Source organism: Euprymna scolopes, chromosome 27, assembly GCF_053919585.1.
Source record: "Euprymna scolopes isolate OS-2025 chromosome 27, ASM5391958v1, whole genome shotgun sequence".
Lineage (NCBI taxonomy): Eukaryota > Metazoa > Mollusca > Cephalopoda > Sepiida > Sepiolidae > Euprymna > Euprymna scolopes.
In genome coordinates, this window is record NC_136508.1 from 34,948,113 (window position 1) to 34,967,605 (window position 19,493).

Consider the following 19,493-nt stretch of genomic DNA (forward strand, 5'->3'; position numbering starts at 1 on the left):
TCTTCCTACATTTGCCTAATGTCAATCAGAATTTCCAGAGTTTCTTTCCAAGAACTTATTATAACTAGAACATGTTCCTACAAGATTTCTTCCCTGAGGGCTACAACACGGTTACCTTCAAATCCAATGTTAATAAACACTAGTCATAAACTGTCCTCATAAGCCATAACATCTTATCCATTCCATTCAGTATTTCCAGTCTTCTTATAATATTCGTCATCATTCAATTAAAAATCTCTTCATCTCAATATTTTTCTTCCATTCGATGGAAGGAAGATGTGATACAAGGTCGGAGAAAATGGGACATGAAAAACCAGCTCCCTAGAGAAAGAGCATTGGCCTGCAAAACATGCCTGAGCAACCCTATCGGCATCCCTCAGTAAAGGTGTCTCAGGCGATTAGCATTAAGGCAAAGTTTGGGAGAGTGGACCATATCTTATCTTACAGAGAACGGAACAAATATATTGAGGACACTGTGAAGGCTGCTGCAAGGAAGGTGGAGTCCCTCTATCATGCTAGAAAACTACTGACACCTGAGAGTATCCTGTACCTCTACAAGGCTACCATTCATCAATGCATGGAGTATTTTTGCCACATCTACCACTAGTCTCTCCTTCTTGGATAGGTTAAAAAAAAGTCTCAAATCTAGTAGGTGCCGCTTTGTCAACTAAGCTCCAACCTCTGTCCCATCGCCGCAATGTTGCATCCCTGTGCCTGTTTTACAAATATTTTAATGGAATGTGCTCTGATGAACTCATTGCACTTGTGCCCCCTCAACGTACATATCCCTGACAAACCTGCTTAACAATAAAATTACATCCCTTTACTGTTGAGGTTTCTTAATGCCAGAAAGCTTTCTACTCTAATAGTTTCTTCTCTCGAACAGCTAGACTTTGGAATTCTTTTCCTGCTACCTGTTTCCCTGACTGTACTGATATGCAGAAGTTCAAATGTAATGTAAATCAACAACTAGTTAATCTTTATTAGGCATGGTCGCAATTAGTAACCCCTTACGTTCAAGTGGGGATATGCCTTGTTTGGAGTAAAGGTGAGTTTAAAAAAAAAAATAGGGAACAAGGCACCTCAACAATGACTCTGGACGTTTTGGGATCAAAGCAAAATCTCTTTATCCCTAACTCTCAAGTGACTTTTATTAGCTAGACGCCTAGCGTTGCTCGGTCGTAGAATAAGCTTAAACATAATATTTTAATCTATGCAGATTACCTATGTATTATTATAGAATCAATCCTCTATGGATTATTATATATTATGAGGAATAATTTGTTCGGTGGACTAATTAGCCAAAAAAAAATTTTTTAAATAATAATGATAATATCAAATTCATCAAATTTTGTCTGTGTTTGTTTACAATATCACGTCAACTGATATTTGGGCTTGATGACCTTAAAAATAGTGTTTCTTCTCTTATAGATAAAAAAGAAGAATTTTTACAGGTGAATATTTTACGTTACACCGGTGTAACGTAAATTATTCCCTTGTAAAAATTCTTTTTATCTATAAGAGAAGAAAAACTATTTTTAAAATAGTTTTTTTTTTTCGATTTTCGATACTTATCGGATGAATTTCTTTACAAAATATATCTAAGAACACCGCCAGAAATATAAATTACCTTTGTATGAAATTTGCAAAAGATCGGCTCAGCTGTTTCAGAAACTATGAGGAAGAAACTCACATACAAAGTGACTTTTATACAATAGTAAAGATAAAAATAAATAGTAATTCATGTGTAAGAAATACCACAAAATCAATAACAGTCATATTTGATTATAGGCAGAACATCACCATGGAAACAGAATGCATTTGAGAAAAGACTGAAAAATATATCAGCCGAAATGCACTAAAAAAAAAAAAAGTAGCAATAATGGGGGCAATAGCCTATGAAAATAAATAATAATGATAGGGACAATAGCCTATGAAAAAAAAATGAAAAAAAACAACCTTTAATAATGTTTTATTAGATATATATATTATATATTAAGAAAAATAAATAAACATATCATAATCATGTTGACAAGCCAGTTCTTATTAGATCACCGAAGTTAAGCAACATTGAACTTGGTCAGTATCAGGTGGGTGACTATTTGGGAATACTATATATATATACATATATATATATATATCCGCGGATTAAGGACTATCCATTTATCTAGTGTTTCCTTTTCAGATTAAATATGTTTTTAACTCATTTCAAAGTGTTTTTTAACATATTTTATTAACTGTTTGCTCATATATATATATGAGAAGATAACATCTCCCCTTGTTGGAATATGCATTCAGCTTATATGAGATCGCTTGTGAAATTCGATATCTGTTAGAATTTATTACATGGCTCTAACGTTGCCCTAATCCTGTACAATACATGGAATGGTACGTCATTACCATTTTAAAGAATATATAACTAATTAACGTGTGGATATAAATATCGCCGAAAATTTATACACAAATAAAAAAACAAAACTAATACAATTTTTTTTTTTTTTCATCATTTATTTCATCCTATTTTTGGCTGACAAAAAATAGCAATAATGCAGAAAATTTTTATAATATATGAGTGAGGAATTAAGAAATAATACTCAAAGAATGAATTTATAAGGACATTTTTTGGACTCTATTCAAGAGAATTTTATCTGTATATATATATATATATAAAGAAAATCAAATTTTATGAGTAACAGAAGAGTGTTTGTCTCGTCTGCCATTTTGGAAACAACCTAAAAGGGAGATAAATCAATAATTCAAACTTATGAGATTTGTGTTGTAATGCATACGAATTCCCATTTATCATTGAAGAACGATTTTCTTTATAAAAATAAAAGTACTTGATCAGTTTATATGGGTTTTGGCATATGATACTTTCATTTGGCATCATACAGATTTTCTTTATTTTTGTTTTTTAATATAGCGTTAGTTCTAGACAAGAATTAAATTTTGTTCACTGGCTTTAACGAGAAACATCGTTTTTTACCATTATGCTTATTTAGTTCTTTAGGATATGGAAATACGAGATGAGTGACCATTCGGGAATACCGGGCACTGTAAGTGGAGAAGGGGACAAAATAAACTTCCTTAAACAAAAAACACAAAAAAACATACACCCTTGAAGATGCCTTTAGAATGTACTTCAGTATAAACTAAATACTAACAGATGTGTTGACATAATTGAATAATTGCCCCCTTACCTGGCAGAAGTTCTGTTATCAATCATGTGACGAAGCTCTCTAGAAAGAGTATGTTATTGGGTTTTTTTTGTTTGTTTGTTGGGCAACAAAAAATCAAATTTATGCTTAAATAATATTTAAGACAGTATAGTTTTTCATAATAATTAATGTTTTGTGTCTTATCTTTGCCAGATTTCATATCGATTATTGAAACAACATTTATTTCACAATTCATACAAACTGCCAATAGTGGTTCGATTGACGATACAGAATTTGAGCACTTTGAAAGCATACCTGCTTGATGAGGTCTACGAATTATGCAATGACAAATGTACAACAATGCGTGGCAACTGTTTTTGCTGAACCTCTATTTGTGTAATATTTAGGCATGTCATTCGAGCAACCTGGGATTTTTATGTTGAACATTAAGAAGCAACCAATTTTAATTCAGACGAACTGGCATGCTGTTTTGTTTTTCTTTTTTGTTTTTGGCTAAAAATCCTTGTAAAAAATAAACAAGTTTTAATTTTTTTTTTTTCTAGATTGATCAGCCGAGATTTGAGGGGATTAAATAATTTGTTGATATATTTACTATTTATTTTTATTTTTTTAAACATTTCCTAATAAAAAAAGTACACAGAAAAGCACTATAAAAAAAACTAAAAAAAATATTTCTTTTCTTTTAATTTAACATTTTTTTCATTTTATGTTTGATTCATATTTTAAAAAAATATTCCCCCTAAGTTTGAAATAAAATGTTTTTTTTACAAAGAGCTTTTAGTAAAAAAAACTCAAAAGAACAGCATGAGTAATTTGTCATGCCTCAATTTGTCGTGACTTAATTTATCATGACTTAATTTGTTGTGATTTAATTTGTTGTGACTTAATTTGTCGTGACTTAATTTTCGTGATTTAATTTGTTGTGACTTAATTTGTCGTGACTTAATTTTCGTGATTTAATTTGTTGTGACTTAATTTTTTGTGACTTAATTTTTGTGATTTAATTTGTTATGACTTAATTTTTTGTGACTTAATTTGTCATGACTTGATTTGTCATGACTTAATTTATCATGACTTAATTTGTTGTGATTTAATTTGTTGTGACTTAATTTTTTGTGACTTAATTTTTTGTGACTTGATTTGTCGTGACTTGATTTGTCATGACTTAATTTGTTGTGATTTAATTTGTCGTGATTTAATTTATCGTGACTTGATTTGTCGTGACTTGATTTGTCGTGACTTGATTTGTCATGACTTAATTTGTCATGATTTAATTTGTCATTATTTAATTTGTCATGATTTAATTTGTCATGACTTAATTTGTTGTGATTTAATTTGTCGTGATTTAATTTATCGTGACTTGATTTGTCGTGACTTGATTTGTCATGACTTGATTTGTCATGACTTGATTTGTCATGACTTGATTTGTCATGACTTGATTTGTCATGACTTGATTTGTCATGACTTGATTTGTCATGACTTAATTTATCGTGACTTAATTTGTCATGGCTTAATATCAGACAAATAGAGAATCAATAGGAGCAGTTGTACATTTCTGATGCTATAATTTGTCATACACCAATAGTAAACCCACCTGCATGACGGGTGGTTTATAATGTAGCAATAATTTATGCAAACCACAGAAAACATGCAATTGATATGTATTGGTAGATAAATATATAAATGGCTATAGATGTAACTGTGTATGCGTTGACTTGTGAATACATTGATGAGAAAGAAACGAAGAGAAGAATATTCACACACACATTGTGGTCTGATGGGATGTCTTGGATCGAGAAGATGAAACGTTACATTTGATCATTACATGTCGTTTAGACTAAACTCATTCATCTTTCTTTATGATAATCAGTACTTTCTTAAATTAATACCCAAAAATTTCTCTCACAAAGAAAAATTATTTACAACTTTTATTACAAATATACATACATACATACATACATGTGTGTGTGTCTAGAGAGAGAGAGAGAGAGAGAGAGAGAGAGAGAGAGAGAGAGAGAGAGAGAGAGAGAAAGACGAAGAAGTCATACAACTTTTTAGCAGTTTGATGATATTGAACTTTTTAACTAAACACGTGTGTGTGTGTGTGTGTGTGTGTGCGCGCGTGTGTGTGTAATTCATGTAAATATATGACGATTAAGTTATATAGAATTCTCCGCATTTCATCTCGATAGGTAAGAAATATTCTGTGAAGTTTAATCACCATATATTTTTATAACTTACTATCTAGCTCTACTCCCTATTGAGCACTCTTGAAGTAAATACTGAGAATTGATACATAAAATATATCTTCTTATAACCTATGTAAATGTATAAATACATGGAATAATGCGCTTTTGCAATATCGTCATTGGTTAGAGGGAGATAACTGAGAAATTTTTTCCATTTTTTCGTACAAGAATTTGGGACGCTAAAAAATTTAACCTTACAAAAGTCGATATTGTAATTTTTATTAAACAAAATATTCATCTATTTTATTTAATGTAACAAAGTTTTATAACATTAATAAAAAAAAAAAATGTAAAAATAGAAAAAAAAAAAAAATACTTTCATATAATGCCGAGTAGGTGTAATGTTTACAATTAGCTATAGAAACTTAAAAAAAATTTTTTTTCATTTTTCACTTAAATCGTTTCTGTGTTTCCTTTTATCTTAATTCTTCACTTATCCTCATAATAATATTATTTAGATTTTAATTCCTTATTTCGTCTTAAAATTTCACAACATTTCCTTTTTTTTTCCTCTCAATCTTGAAACTGAATTTTGCAAAACCTAACTTACAGACATAAAAAAAAAAATGGTTGTGACCTCTTATTTTATTTATTTTCGTTCAAATAAAAGCTATTTTACATTATGTGTCATTTTTATTATTTAATTTCTTCTTGAGGGATCTCTGATTATTATTATTTTTTTTTATTTTGACTACTTATTCCCCAGAATATTGAATTGTATCAAGAAGCAATATTGTTTTATGTAAAATAGAAAATGTTGTTGCAGTTTCCTTTAATAAAAAGTAACTTAAATTCTTACATTAAAAAATATTATCGCAGCCTTTTTTTTTAATTACAATTCCTCTGCAATTACCATTGCTTTTTCTCCCTTTCTTTTTTTTTTGCAATATTAATGACTATATTTTTTTTGTTATTTATGTTATAAAACTTTGTTACATTAAATAAAATACTTGAACAAAAAAACATATTTTTACAATTATTTGAACGTTTTGTTTAATAACTTTCGTTACATTAAATAAAGTAGTTGAATTTTTTTATTTAATAAAAATGACAATATCATCTTTTGTAAGATTACATTTTTAGTGTCCCAAATTCTCGTACAAAAAAAAATGAACGAATCTCGGTTATCTCCCTTTACCCAATGAACACACTCTCTCTCCTTCTCGTTCTCTCTCTCTCTTTATATATATATATATATATATATATATATATATATATATATATATATAGTTAGTAATTTATAAAATATATATGGCGATTAAGCTATAATATGGTTGTCTTCAAGTCGAACGTGAACAAGTTTCTGATGAGCCGTTCCACTTAAGTTAACAAATTTACCGAACTTCCATTACTATCGATTACTATATTATCCTTTTGACTGCTGTACACTCTTTAACCCTTATCCTTGAGTGGCCTATCGGCCTTGATAAGTGGTGACGCCTATGTAAAAAAAAAAAAAAAAAAAAAAAAGCTACACTGAATATTCGGCGTTTCATCCACTCTAAGATTCGTCAGGCTTATGCATAAGCCTGAAGAATCCTAGAGTGGATGAAACGCCGAATATTCAGTGTAGCTTAATCGCCATATATATTTTATAAATTACTAACCAGCTTTACCTACATATTGAGCACTTTTGAAGTAAATACTTAAAGTTTACGCATAAATTTATACTTTTGTATATTAATTTTATGTGAGTAAATGAAGTAGTTATATATTCAAAATGGAAGCACAAAGATGGTAAAACCTTATTCCATTTAGAATCATGAACATCATTTTCAATATCCTTTTATAATTTAAATCACTTTTTCTACAATTAGAATTTTCAAAGTTTTCAATTTTAATACAACTCACAATTCTATATTTTTATTTTGCTAGTTATTTCCTTTGAAGGAAAAGGCCTAAATTTTGAAACTTCATGGAATATGGAAATAATCTTATCTTTTGTATTCCTTTATTAAATTTCTATTTTGCATCATTTAATTCCCTTTTTTATATAAAAATATGTTTATTCTTCAATTATATTTCACTTTTTATTCATACCAATCCTTTAATTTATGAAGCTCGATGTAATTATAGACAAAAGCCTATATTCCAAATTTCAAGATTTTGTCCATCTCACAATTTATACCTTTATGTTGACATGCACAATCCTTGATAGCATCGTAGTGCAAAATCATTCATTTAATTATTATCTCATATATATATATATATATATATATATATATATATATATATATATATATATATATATATATATATATATATGTGATGTTGTTTGCAATTAATTAGAGCTTATAAGTATATTTATTTCAAAATTTTTATTATTATAGTATAATAATTTATACCCCAAACAACTTAACAGATTTACAATTGTTTCCAGAAACACTGTACTGGAAACAAAATAACCGGGTAATTTACCATAAGAGATGGGATCCTATCTCCAGAATCCTTATATATATATATATATATATATATATATATATATATATATATATATATATATATATATATATATATACGAGCAAACAGTTAATAAAACATGTTTATATATATATATATATATATATATATATATATATATATATATATATATACGAGCAAACAGTTAATAAACATGTTTATATATATATATATATATGTTTATATATATATGTATATATATATATATATATATATATATTTATTTATTTATTTCATATATCCATATGAAATGTTATAAAGAGATATAATATTTTCTTTATCGATTTTAACTATTTATTTAAACAGTGCTTAATACGTGAATAGAGCAATGCAATAAGTTATAAAAACATATTTATGGCAATTAAGCTACACAGAGGCTTCTATGTTTCATCCTTCTATGTGATTTTAGTCTAACGGTTCCTTACAGTGATGTAATATGGAGACCTTTGTGTAGCTTAATTGTTATAAACGTATTTTCATAACTTACTACACACACACACACACACATATTCCACAGTATCTATCCCAGATTCAGAACATTGCTTACAAGTTGTTTGGAACTAAATTCTTTTTATCTTAAAAGTTAAAGCATGTTTATCAAATTTTCTTAAGACACTCATCATAGTTTTCTAATAAAAAGAAAAGAAAAGAAAAGAAATCATTAGATACTACTTAAATTATGTTGAAATTATTATATCTTGACTCAAAGTATTTTTTTTTCTTCTATAGTAATGCATTATTATAATAAGCATTATTATTGGCGATAGAAAAGATTTTAAAAAGAAATATAGTTGACTCATTAGTGCCAAATAATTTAATTTGATTTACTTATATTTAATAAAAAAATATGAGCACACGAAGTTTGTTATTATTTGCCTTGAGTATTTAGGGATTTGTCGGCCATGTTTTTCTTCTGAAAAACAATATTAACATTAATTAACTTTATATGCTTAGATTTTCTATTAAACATTAGATTAAAAAAAAAAGAAATGTAATTGTAAAAAATTAGTTTCAAACAATTTATTTTAGTTTACTTACTTTTATGTCGCATATTTGCATTAAAATTAAAAGTGATTTAATATTTAATAGAAGATATAAGCATGTTAAGTTACTGTTAGGATGTGGTTGGATTAATGAATAGCACTAATGTGAAGTTTACGTCCAGAAGAAAAAAAAAACACATCTGACAAATGACTAAAGACGAAAAAAAAAACCACATCTGACAAATGACTAAAGACTATTAACAGTAGCTTAATACGCTTATATTTTATATTAGATATTAAATTGTTTTTTGCTGTTGTTGTTGTTGTTTTGTTTTTTTTACTCAAATACTTAACACAGTAATAGGTAACTAAATTGTTTTTAAACTAATTTCTCTATTTTATTTCCTTAAGAATCTTTTCTACCTCCAATAGTAACGTATACCATAATGTCCTACATGAGAATATATTTCAACAAAAAAACTTTTATTCATTTATTCATCAGAAAATTAATTTAATTCATTAAGCACAACCTTTTTTTTTCTTTCTCAAGATCCAAGATGGAGTAAGTGCCACAGCCGTGTTGGTGCGTTCTGGGTGCAGAGTGTCGTGAAAACTTCAGTCAGCTGTCATGGGGGGGAAACGGCTGATTCACCATCTTGGTAGCATGCCACCATCTCTACAGGGTTTCTTTGGAGTAACATTGCGGGGTTCGTTCACTCCAAATTCTCTTTTCTGTCGTTTTGTCAGGTGGTGGCCACCTTCTGCCCCTAAAAGAGAACAGATCGGTACAGTGCCTTTGTAGTAGATAGATAGATCTCCGGGTTAACGAAGGTGTGTGACAACAACAAATAACACACAAAGACAGGTGCACAGTCACTCACTCAGATATAAGAGGAAGATCTGATACCAAAACATACTGTGGTTTTATTAGATTAGAAAATTAAAGAGAATTTATGTATAAGCATGTTATGTTTGGGCCAAAGTGATCTACATTAATAAATGCAAACACTGAGGCCATTTCTTGCATTAACAAAAGCCCTTGTACTCCTTCTACATAAATATGCCCGATAAACCCAACAAGCAGCAAGACCCCATCCCTAAATCATAGAGATCCCCACATGCCAGAAAGCCTTCTGCTCTAATAGTTTCTTCTCTTGGACTGCTAGACTTTGGGATTACCTTCTGGGTTTCTGCTTCCCTGACTGTACTGACATGCAGAAGTTCAAGTGTAATGTAAACAGATATCTTGCTGCTCAACCTCCTACATAGTATCTCTTCAAATTATATTCCAGATGGTATCCCCCACCCCCTAATTTATCCTCCATCTTTATAGTTGTTGTTTCACCACGTTTTTATCCCATTGTGGTTAATCACCTGAAGAAGGTCAGAGGATTAGTTGGCCGAAATGTGGTGAAATAGCAACTATAAAGATGAGGATAACAGTTTGCAAAAGAATGAGATTTTGTTACGTGTTGACAAGAAAGTTATGAACAAAATGTTTATTATTTTAAATCAATATTTCAAGCAGCAGACTTGGCGAAACAATAGCGAGCTTCCAAAGCTAGCCAGTAAGACGTTTTAAAAATTAAGTAATTTTTATCACTTCTTAATTGCTGTGATTGAAAAGGAGCATTGCAGATGACTGCTCAAGAATGAAAAGAACCCTGAACCAACATCTAAAAGCAGAGGAGGAGACGCTGATGTAAATGTTGCTACTATTACTAATTGAAAAAATACCATATTAATAAAACTAATAGAATAGATTAATAGAATTTGATAATATTTTTTGATAATGTATCACATTGTTTTGCTCATCTGAGTTGCTTCCCTTTGCATAACTCTCCACTTTGCTTTGGTAGCTTTTGGTATACTCACCAATCTTTTAAATTTCATGAACCACTAAATGTCTCATTTTAAATCTGGAGAAGATTAATATGAATTTAAATAAACAACAAACACATTTATGTTGTTGTTGTTGTTGTTGTTGTTGTTGTTGTTGTTGCTATTATTATGATTATTATTATTAGTAGTAGTATAATAATAATAATAATAATAATAATAATAATAATCATCATCAGCAGCAGCAGAAAATTTTTATTTTGTTGATATGAATAATAGAGGAATGGAATGATTGGCCCTGCCACACAGAACTTCCTCAACATCCTTTATTAATGAGGTTCTACACCGAGTATCATCACAAATCTATTTGGCTCTACAAATGCTTTTCCATTGTCAATATATAATAAAACGACTTGAGCTTGCTCTCAACTCACCAAGCTAGCAGGACCTATGATGAAATGGTAATCAGAATATGGATTTAAAAAAAATTTCATGGACTTTTTAATTTAAATCATATTTTGTCAAATGTTAGATACTGTGTATAAATTAAATAAATTAACGTGTAATGGTATATTTATTGAAAGAAAAATATTAAGGTGAGTTTTTAAAACAATCATGCCTTGAGCTTTGTGTATGCTTTAAGAATGGAAGGAAATGTCTGTTTGTTTTTAAATGAACAAATTGGAATTTTTAAAAATATTGGTGCAATTCCACAGTGCAACCTAAATTTGAAAAAAATTCAGAAAAATGTTTATGATGTATGTATCCGTCACAAAATGAATGTGATATTCTAAACATCACATAAATTGTCTTGTTTTTGAGAATTTTTTTTCTTTTGCATGAAGAAAATAATCTTTTAGCGATTAATGTGAAATCGTTTGCAATCAATCTCACATGTTTGAATTATTGCGGAGTTACCTGTCCTTGTTTTTTTTTTGTTTTTTTCTAGATGACGATAGGAGACAATACCTTTTTACTTGTAAAATTTGATTTCCTCAGTTAAAATTAAAACTACTTGATCAATTTACATGATTTTTGGAACATGACATTTTTGTTCTGTGATGGGTATGTACATCATAATTTTTTTCTGTATTTTTTGTTTGTTTTTTAATTATGTTGAATTTTCGGCAAAAACCAAAATATTCAACAAATATTTATAGAAAAGACACAAATGTACAATCTAAATTGAAAGAAATGCAAATCTGAATTGCAAATGATTGTCGATTGTTAAAATTGAACTGATCAACTTCACAGGTGGTCGAGAGAGAGGGGGAATGAGTGTTCAAATTTTTCTTAATAATAGGAATTAATTATTTTTCTGTGTTTTTTGTTTTTTAATTATGTTGAATTTTGGACAATATCATATTCCAGTCCTCCTGTACATTGATCAAGTAATTTTGTTTTTCTATAAAGAAATAAATAGTGTGTATATATTGACTAAATTAAATTAAATTGTGTATATATTGAATGAATTAAATTAAATTGTGTATATATTGAATAAATTAAATCAAATTGTGTATATATTGAATGAATTAAATTAAATTGTGTATATATTGAATAAATTAAATTAAAATGTGAATATATTGAACGAATTAAAGTAAATTTTGTATATATTGAATAAATTAAATTAAAGTTTGTAATATTGAAGGAATTAAATTAAATTGTGTATATATTGACTAAATTAAATTAAACTTTGTATATATTGAATGAATTAAATTAAATTTTTTATATATTGAATAAATAAAATTAAAGTGTGTATATATTGAATGAATTAAATTAAATTGTGCATATATTGAATAAATTAAATTAAATTTTGTATAAATTTATTAAATTAAATTAAATTGTGTATATATTGAATGAGTTAAATTAAATTGTGTATATATTGAATAAATTAAATTAAATTGTGTATATATTGAATGAATTAAAGTAAATTTTGTATATATTGAATAAATTAAATTAAATTGTGTATATATTGAATAAATTCAATTAAATTGTGTATATATTGAATACATTAAATTAAAGTGTGTATATATTGAATGAATTAAATTAAATTTTTTATATATTGAATAAATTAAATTAAAGTGTATATATTGAATAAATTAAATTAAATTTTGTATATATTGAATAAATTAAATTAAAGTGTGTATATATTGAATGAATTAAATTAAATTGTGTATATATTGAATAAATTAAATTAAATCGTGTATATATTGAATACATTAAATTAAAGTGTGTATATATTGAATGAATTAAATTAAATTTTTTATATATTGAATAAATTAAATTAAAGTGTATATATTGAATGAATTAAATTAAATTTTGTATATATTGAATAAATTAAATTAAAGTGTGTATATATTGAATGAATTAAATTAAATTTTGTATATATTGAATGAATTAAATTAAATTGTGTATATATTGAATGAATTAAATTAAATTTTGTATATATTGAATGAATAAAATTAAATTGTGTATATATTGAATGAATTAAATTAAATTGTGTATATATTGAATAAATCAAATTAAAATGTGAATATATTGAACGAATTAAAGTAAATTTTGTATATATTGAATAAATTAAATTAAAGTTTGTAATATTGAAGGAATTAAATTAAATTGTGTATATATTGAATAAATTAAATTAAACTTTGTATATATTGAATGAATTAAATTAAATTTTTTATATATTGAATAAATAAAATTAAAGTGTGTATATATTGAATGAATTAAATTAAATTGTGTATATATTGATTAAATTAAATTAAATTTTGTACAAATTGATTAAATTAAATTAAATTGTGTATATATTGAATGAGTTAAATTAAATTGTGTATATATTGAATAAATTAAATTAAATTGTGTATATATTGAATAAATTAAATTAAATTGTGTATATATTGAATGAATTAAATTAAATTTTGTATGTATTGAATGAATTAAATTAAATCGTGTATATATTGAATACATTAAATTAAAGTGTGTATATATTTAATGAATTAAATTAAATTTTTTATATATTGAATAAATTAAATTAAAGTGTATATATTGAATGAATTTAATTAAATTTTGTATATATTGAATAAATTAAATTAAAGTGTGTATATATTGAATGAATTAAATTAAATTTTGTATATATTGAATGAATTAAATTAAATTGTGTATATATTGAATGAATAAAATTAAATTGTGTATATATTGAATGAATAAAATTAAATTGTGTATATATTGAATGAATTAAATTAAATTGTGTATATATTGAATGAATTAAATTAAATTGTGTATATATATTGAATGAATTAAATTAAATTGTGTATATATTGAATAAATTAAATTAAATTGTGTATATATTGAATGAATCAAATTAAATTTTGTATATATTGAATGAATTAAATTAAATTGTGTATATATTGAATAAATTAAATTAAATTGTGTATATATTGAATAAATTAAATTAAATGTTGTATATATTGAATGAATTAAATTAAATGTTGTATATATTGAATGAATTAAATTAAATTATGCATATAATGAACGAATTAAATTATGTATATAATGAATGAATTAAATTAAATTGTGTATATATTGAATGAATTAAATTACTAATTTATGTTATTGCAAACTATTTTTCTCATCCTTTTTTTTTTAGTTGTTGTTTCATAGTATAAAAATGTATAGCAAAATAAACAAAAATGAGAATAATAGTCCGCAATAAAATAAATTAATAAATAATATTCATCTTAATAATGAATTCCAATTAAATAATATAAATTAAATTTCTTTATGAAATGAGTAGAGCAGAGATTCTCATCTAGGGCCTACTGTTAAAGAATAAAATGATGACTTGCAATTTACAAAATAAAAGACGAAATATAATTGAAAAAAAAAAAAAAAAACATTTACACACACACACACACACATTTTTTATTTCTTCACACACTAATTTTATAAACTTATACAAAAAAAGAAACAAAATTTTAGTTGTAAGGAAGGCAACTCTTTTAATATTCTTCAGTTCTTGTCTAAAATTCCACCTATATTAAAAAACAAAAAATAAAGGAAAATCTGTATAATGATGACACAAGCAAAAATCGATTCCAAAAATCACATAAATTGATAAAGTAATTCTATTTTCAAAAAGAAAATTCTTTTTAAGTGATTGATGGAAATCCATAGGTATTACAACATAAATTTCAAGTTTCAGTTATTGAGTTATTTCTCTTTGTTTCTTTTTTTTTTTTTTTTTTTTTTTTTTTTTTAAATTGTTTTCAAAATGACAGACAAGATGGCCATTCTTCTGTTACTGGTAAAATTTGATTTTCTTATTTAAAAATGAAACTACTTGACAATTTACATGATTTTTAGAATATGATATTTTTGTTTGATCAGTGGTATGTACATCATATAGATTTTTTTTTTAATATAGGGCAAATTTTGGGCAAGAACCAGAAATCAAAACTATAAATTATTCTCTTCGCAGAGTTTGATTGTTTGACCATAACTGAAAAACGTTTCTGTATTACGAGTTGTCCAGGTGGGATTATAGTAAAAAATTAGATAAATAATGTGACAAAGTATGATTTTATAGTATCAATAAGATTGTACCACAACAGCAACTGGAAAGTCACTAATTAAAAGAGACAACTTTATATATTCTTTAATTAAAAATGAGTTGTTTCCCTTTGCTGATAGTGACTTTTTTTTTCGGTCATAATTAAAAATCATTTCAAATTATCAGCTATTATAGCACCAATAATAACAACTGAAAATCCGCTCATCAAAATCAATGTTTGATATGTCAGCTTAAATGCTATTTAGGTGCAACTTTAAAAATCTTACAGAATAACTTTAAATGTTAGGTTGGTGCAAAAATAATGTCATTTTTTTACGTTCAACTATATAAAAAAAAAACAATATTTTTGCACCAACCTAATAGATTGAACCTTTTATTTCGTTTTGTGCTATGAATTAGTCTGTCAACCTCCTCCTCAACAAATAAATGAAAGTAAAATATGTGACTAGGTACAATTTATAGTGCTAATAAGATTGTACCACAATAGTAACTTGAAAGTTGCTAGTTAAAAGGGACAACTCTTTTATATTCTTTAATTTAAAATGAGTTGTTTCCCTTTGCTGATAGTGACTTTTTTTTTTTTTAGTCATAATTAAAAACCATTTCATATTGTCAGCTATTATAGCGCCAATAATAACAACTTGAAATCCGCTCGTCAAAATCAATGTTTGATATGTCAGCTTAAATACTATTTAGGTGCAACTTCGAAAATCTTAGAAGATAATTTTAAATGTTATGTTGGGGCAAAAATAATGTCGTTTTTTGAAGTTCAACTATATATATAAAAAAAAAAAAAACATTATTTTTTCACCAACCTAATAGGTTAAACCTTTTATTTCATTTTGTGTCTCCATTAGTCTGTCATCCCCCTCCTCCTCATCATCATTAAATAAATGCAAAAAAATTAAAAAAAATAATATGTTGTGTGAATGAACTGTTTCCATGAAAGATTACTTTTAACAAAATTTTTCTTAGATTCTCAACCAGGGTCCATATGGATCCCTGGAGTTCCATGAAAGCTTCAAGGAGACCTATCAAAAAAAAAAAAAAAAAAAAAATGGCACAAGTGCACTTTAACTTACTGGAAGTTTTCTTTTTTTTTTTTTTTTTACAAAGGAGTCACTACTTATCAAGGCCCAAAAGCCACTCGAAAATAAAAGTTCATGAATGTATGGTGGTAGCTTAGTAATCGTTAATGGTGTAAATTAGGTAGAATTTGGATTATTTAAGGGGATGGCTCAACAAGAACTTGTTTACATTGGACTTGAAGATTACCATACTGTAATCAGCCAGGAATCAGGTCAAAGGAACAGTGTTCCACAGGCAGGCAGTTCTGGGGAAGAAGCTTTGTTTATGGATCTGCATTGAGATTTAGATAGATAGATAGTGGGGGAAATTGTTGATAGTGGTTGTAAATAGTCGAGTGTTTTTTTTTGTGAAAGTTTGGTAAGGGGGACCATAGATTGGAGCTCAAACGAACACTTGCCATAAAGATAAAGACAGAGCAGAGACAGGCTTGTAGCACCTTTTCTGTAGGGAAAAAGGTTGCAGAGAAGAGAAAAGGGCACCACCTATTTGGTTTTGAAGCCGATTTTGAACTTAAGCATTTTTTTGTTTTAATTTTCAGAAGAGTGATACTAGCAAAAAGGAAAGACAATCCAAAATTAAAGTTTTTTTTTAAATATTCTAAAATGACTAACAATTTTTAAAACTTTTATTTTATTTAATAAATCAAATTTTTCCCTCCTAAAAACAAAAAAAAATCATACAAAAAATATGTTTCATCCATTTTATAATATTCTAAACTGAATATTTTTATTTTATTTGTGCAATTCAAAAAATATCTACTTTAAAATTTAATTATTCCAAAATATAAAAAAAATGTTACGTTTTATTTGTAAAAACTGTCCATTTTAATTTATGCAGATTTCATATTTATTATTATAGAGCTAATTCTTTAATGATTATTATATTGTGCCAAATAGATAGAAGTGATTTCAAAAGTTAAAAAAAAAAATGACATGTGTTATATCAGCTAGAATCGAAATCAAAACATGTAGCCCTCCAGCCATATTTGTTAGCGTATCCATGTGTACACAAAAACTGCAAATAATAATCGTGTTTGACCAATAACGTTTAATTAGTGCATGTGCTGAAAAAATATAGGCAAAGTCAACATACGCTAGGTCAGTTATTTATTTTTCATTTTTCACCCCTTAGCAACTATTTTACAGACTAAAAACCAAATTGAAAGTGTGCTACATGTCCAAATACCCTATATATCAAATTTAAACTCTGTACACCAAATATTTAAAGATGAGTTTAGGAACTCCCTTCCAGGATTCTGCTTTCCTAAATGTACTGACATGCAAAAGTTCAAGATTAATGTGAACAGACATCTTGCTAGTCATCTCCTTTCCTAATATCCCTGCAACTTATGCCCCAATAGTAGCCCCCTACTACAAAGTGGCACTGTGTCTTGCTTGGGGTGAAAATGGAATAAAAATAAAAATGTAGAAACTTTTCACACACTGACAAAGTCACTTGTATGCGTGTGCTAGAACAAAAAAAAAACATAAAAAATTAATAAGTAATTTATTAGCGATCGTTTTTCAAAGTAATATGCTCATTAGTAAACCTTTATGTAGTCGCTCGCATATTTATGACTGAGTATATTAAAAAGTTCATTTCAATAACTTTTTAAATAGAAATATATTAAAAAGAAAAATATTCCTGTATGACAGCTGCCATTTTTATCCTCTTTTACAATTTAAATTAATTTAATAAATGTTCTCTTAAGTTATGCTTGTGTGTGTGTGTGTGTGTGTGTGTGTGTGTGTGTGTGTGTGTGTGTGGTGTGTGTTACTTCGTCACTTGTTTTGAATTTCCAGAAAAATTAGGTTAAAAAAACATTAATTTTGGATTATCTCCCCTTCCTTTCCTTTCGAAAATTAAAAAAAAAATAAAATAAAATAAATACTTTCGGCGAGTTTTGTGCTCCTAAAATTATCTAGTCTTTATTTTGTTTACTAAAAGATGTACGTGTGTTTATAGAAATTTTCAAGATTTGGATTTTTTTTTTTTTTTTTTTTGGTATGAATATAACAAAATTGATTCATTGCAAGGTTTTAGTAACTTAGAAACAAACATATGACTTAAAAAAAATATTATATTTGCATATATGACGCCCATCATGCATCATGATAACATAGATCGCAGCTATTCAAGATTAGGAATCCCTGGTGTGGAGAGTTTAATCAATCAATTTGCCTAATGACACCTTCAGCTAACAAGGCTAAAGTTAAAGATATCTCCCTTGATTCTAAAAGAATTTTGGTTCTTATCCAGAATTCAACCTAATCAAAAAAAAAAAAAAAAATACAGAAAAATCTTTATAATGTGTGTACCTGCCATGGAACTAAAATGTCATATTCCCAAAATCATATAGTTCGATTGAGTAGTGTTTTTTTTATATAAAGAAAATCATTTTTATGAGTTTTAGTGATTAATAATATGTTATAACCGTTACAAAACTGATTTTAAAATCTTGGTAGTTCGAATTGAGTTGGCTCTCTTTATTAAACATGGCGGATCAAAAATCAACATCTTACCTCGTCATAAAATTTGACTTTCTGCATTAAAAGAAAAACTATTTCATAAATTTACGTGATTTTTGGAATATGACATTTTCATTCTATGACAGGCACGTGCATTATAAAGATTTGTCTGTATTTTTTTTTTTAAATTAGGTTGAATTCTGGACAAGCACCAGACTGCTTTTAATGAACTGCCGCAGCTGATTAAAATCAGTCTGAAGAATAACTGTGCAAAAAATGGAGACCTCTCCACCTGAAACATTATCGGAGAGAAAAAAAAATCTTTAAAACAAAACAATAAAATTTAAAAACAATAATAATAATAATAATAATAGGACGGTCAAGGAAGATGGAAAGACCGAAGAAGGAGAGCACTAGCCAGACCTCCATTGGATGAGTGCAAAGAGAACTAGAACCTTAGGGAGGCCTATTGCTACCTAAATTTCAGTGAAGACCAATGGTCACTACCAATGAAAAATCAATGGTAGGTGGCTGTTGTGATAACGCAAATTAATTTGCAAAAGTTATCGAAAAAGATGGAGAGTACTGAAAATCTGGGGAGGCTTGTTGTCACTCAGACTCCAGGGAACACCATAGGTTGTTCTCAGAGAAAGATT

At 27.0% G+C, this 19,493-nt stretch overlaps 1 protein-coding gene across 1 annotated transcript in view; it reads right to left on the reverse strand.

Moving 5' to 3' along the window:
• Positions 1 to 9,197: 9,197 nt before the first annotated feature.
• LOC145248811 (uncharacterized) overlaps positions 9,198 to 19,493 on the reverse strand; it is a 67,613-nt gene continuing 57,317 nt past the window's right edge. Inside the window, exon 3 of the mRNA XM_080110467.1 lies at positions 9,198 to 9,638. Within this exon, the coding sequence (XP_079966593.1) occupies positions 9,520 to 9,638 (119 nt within the window). The 3' untranslated portion in view covers positions 9,198 to 9,519. The remainder of the gene's footprint in view (positions 9,639 to 19,493) is intronic.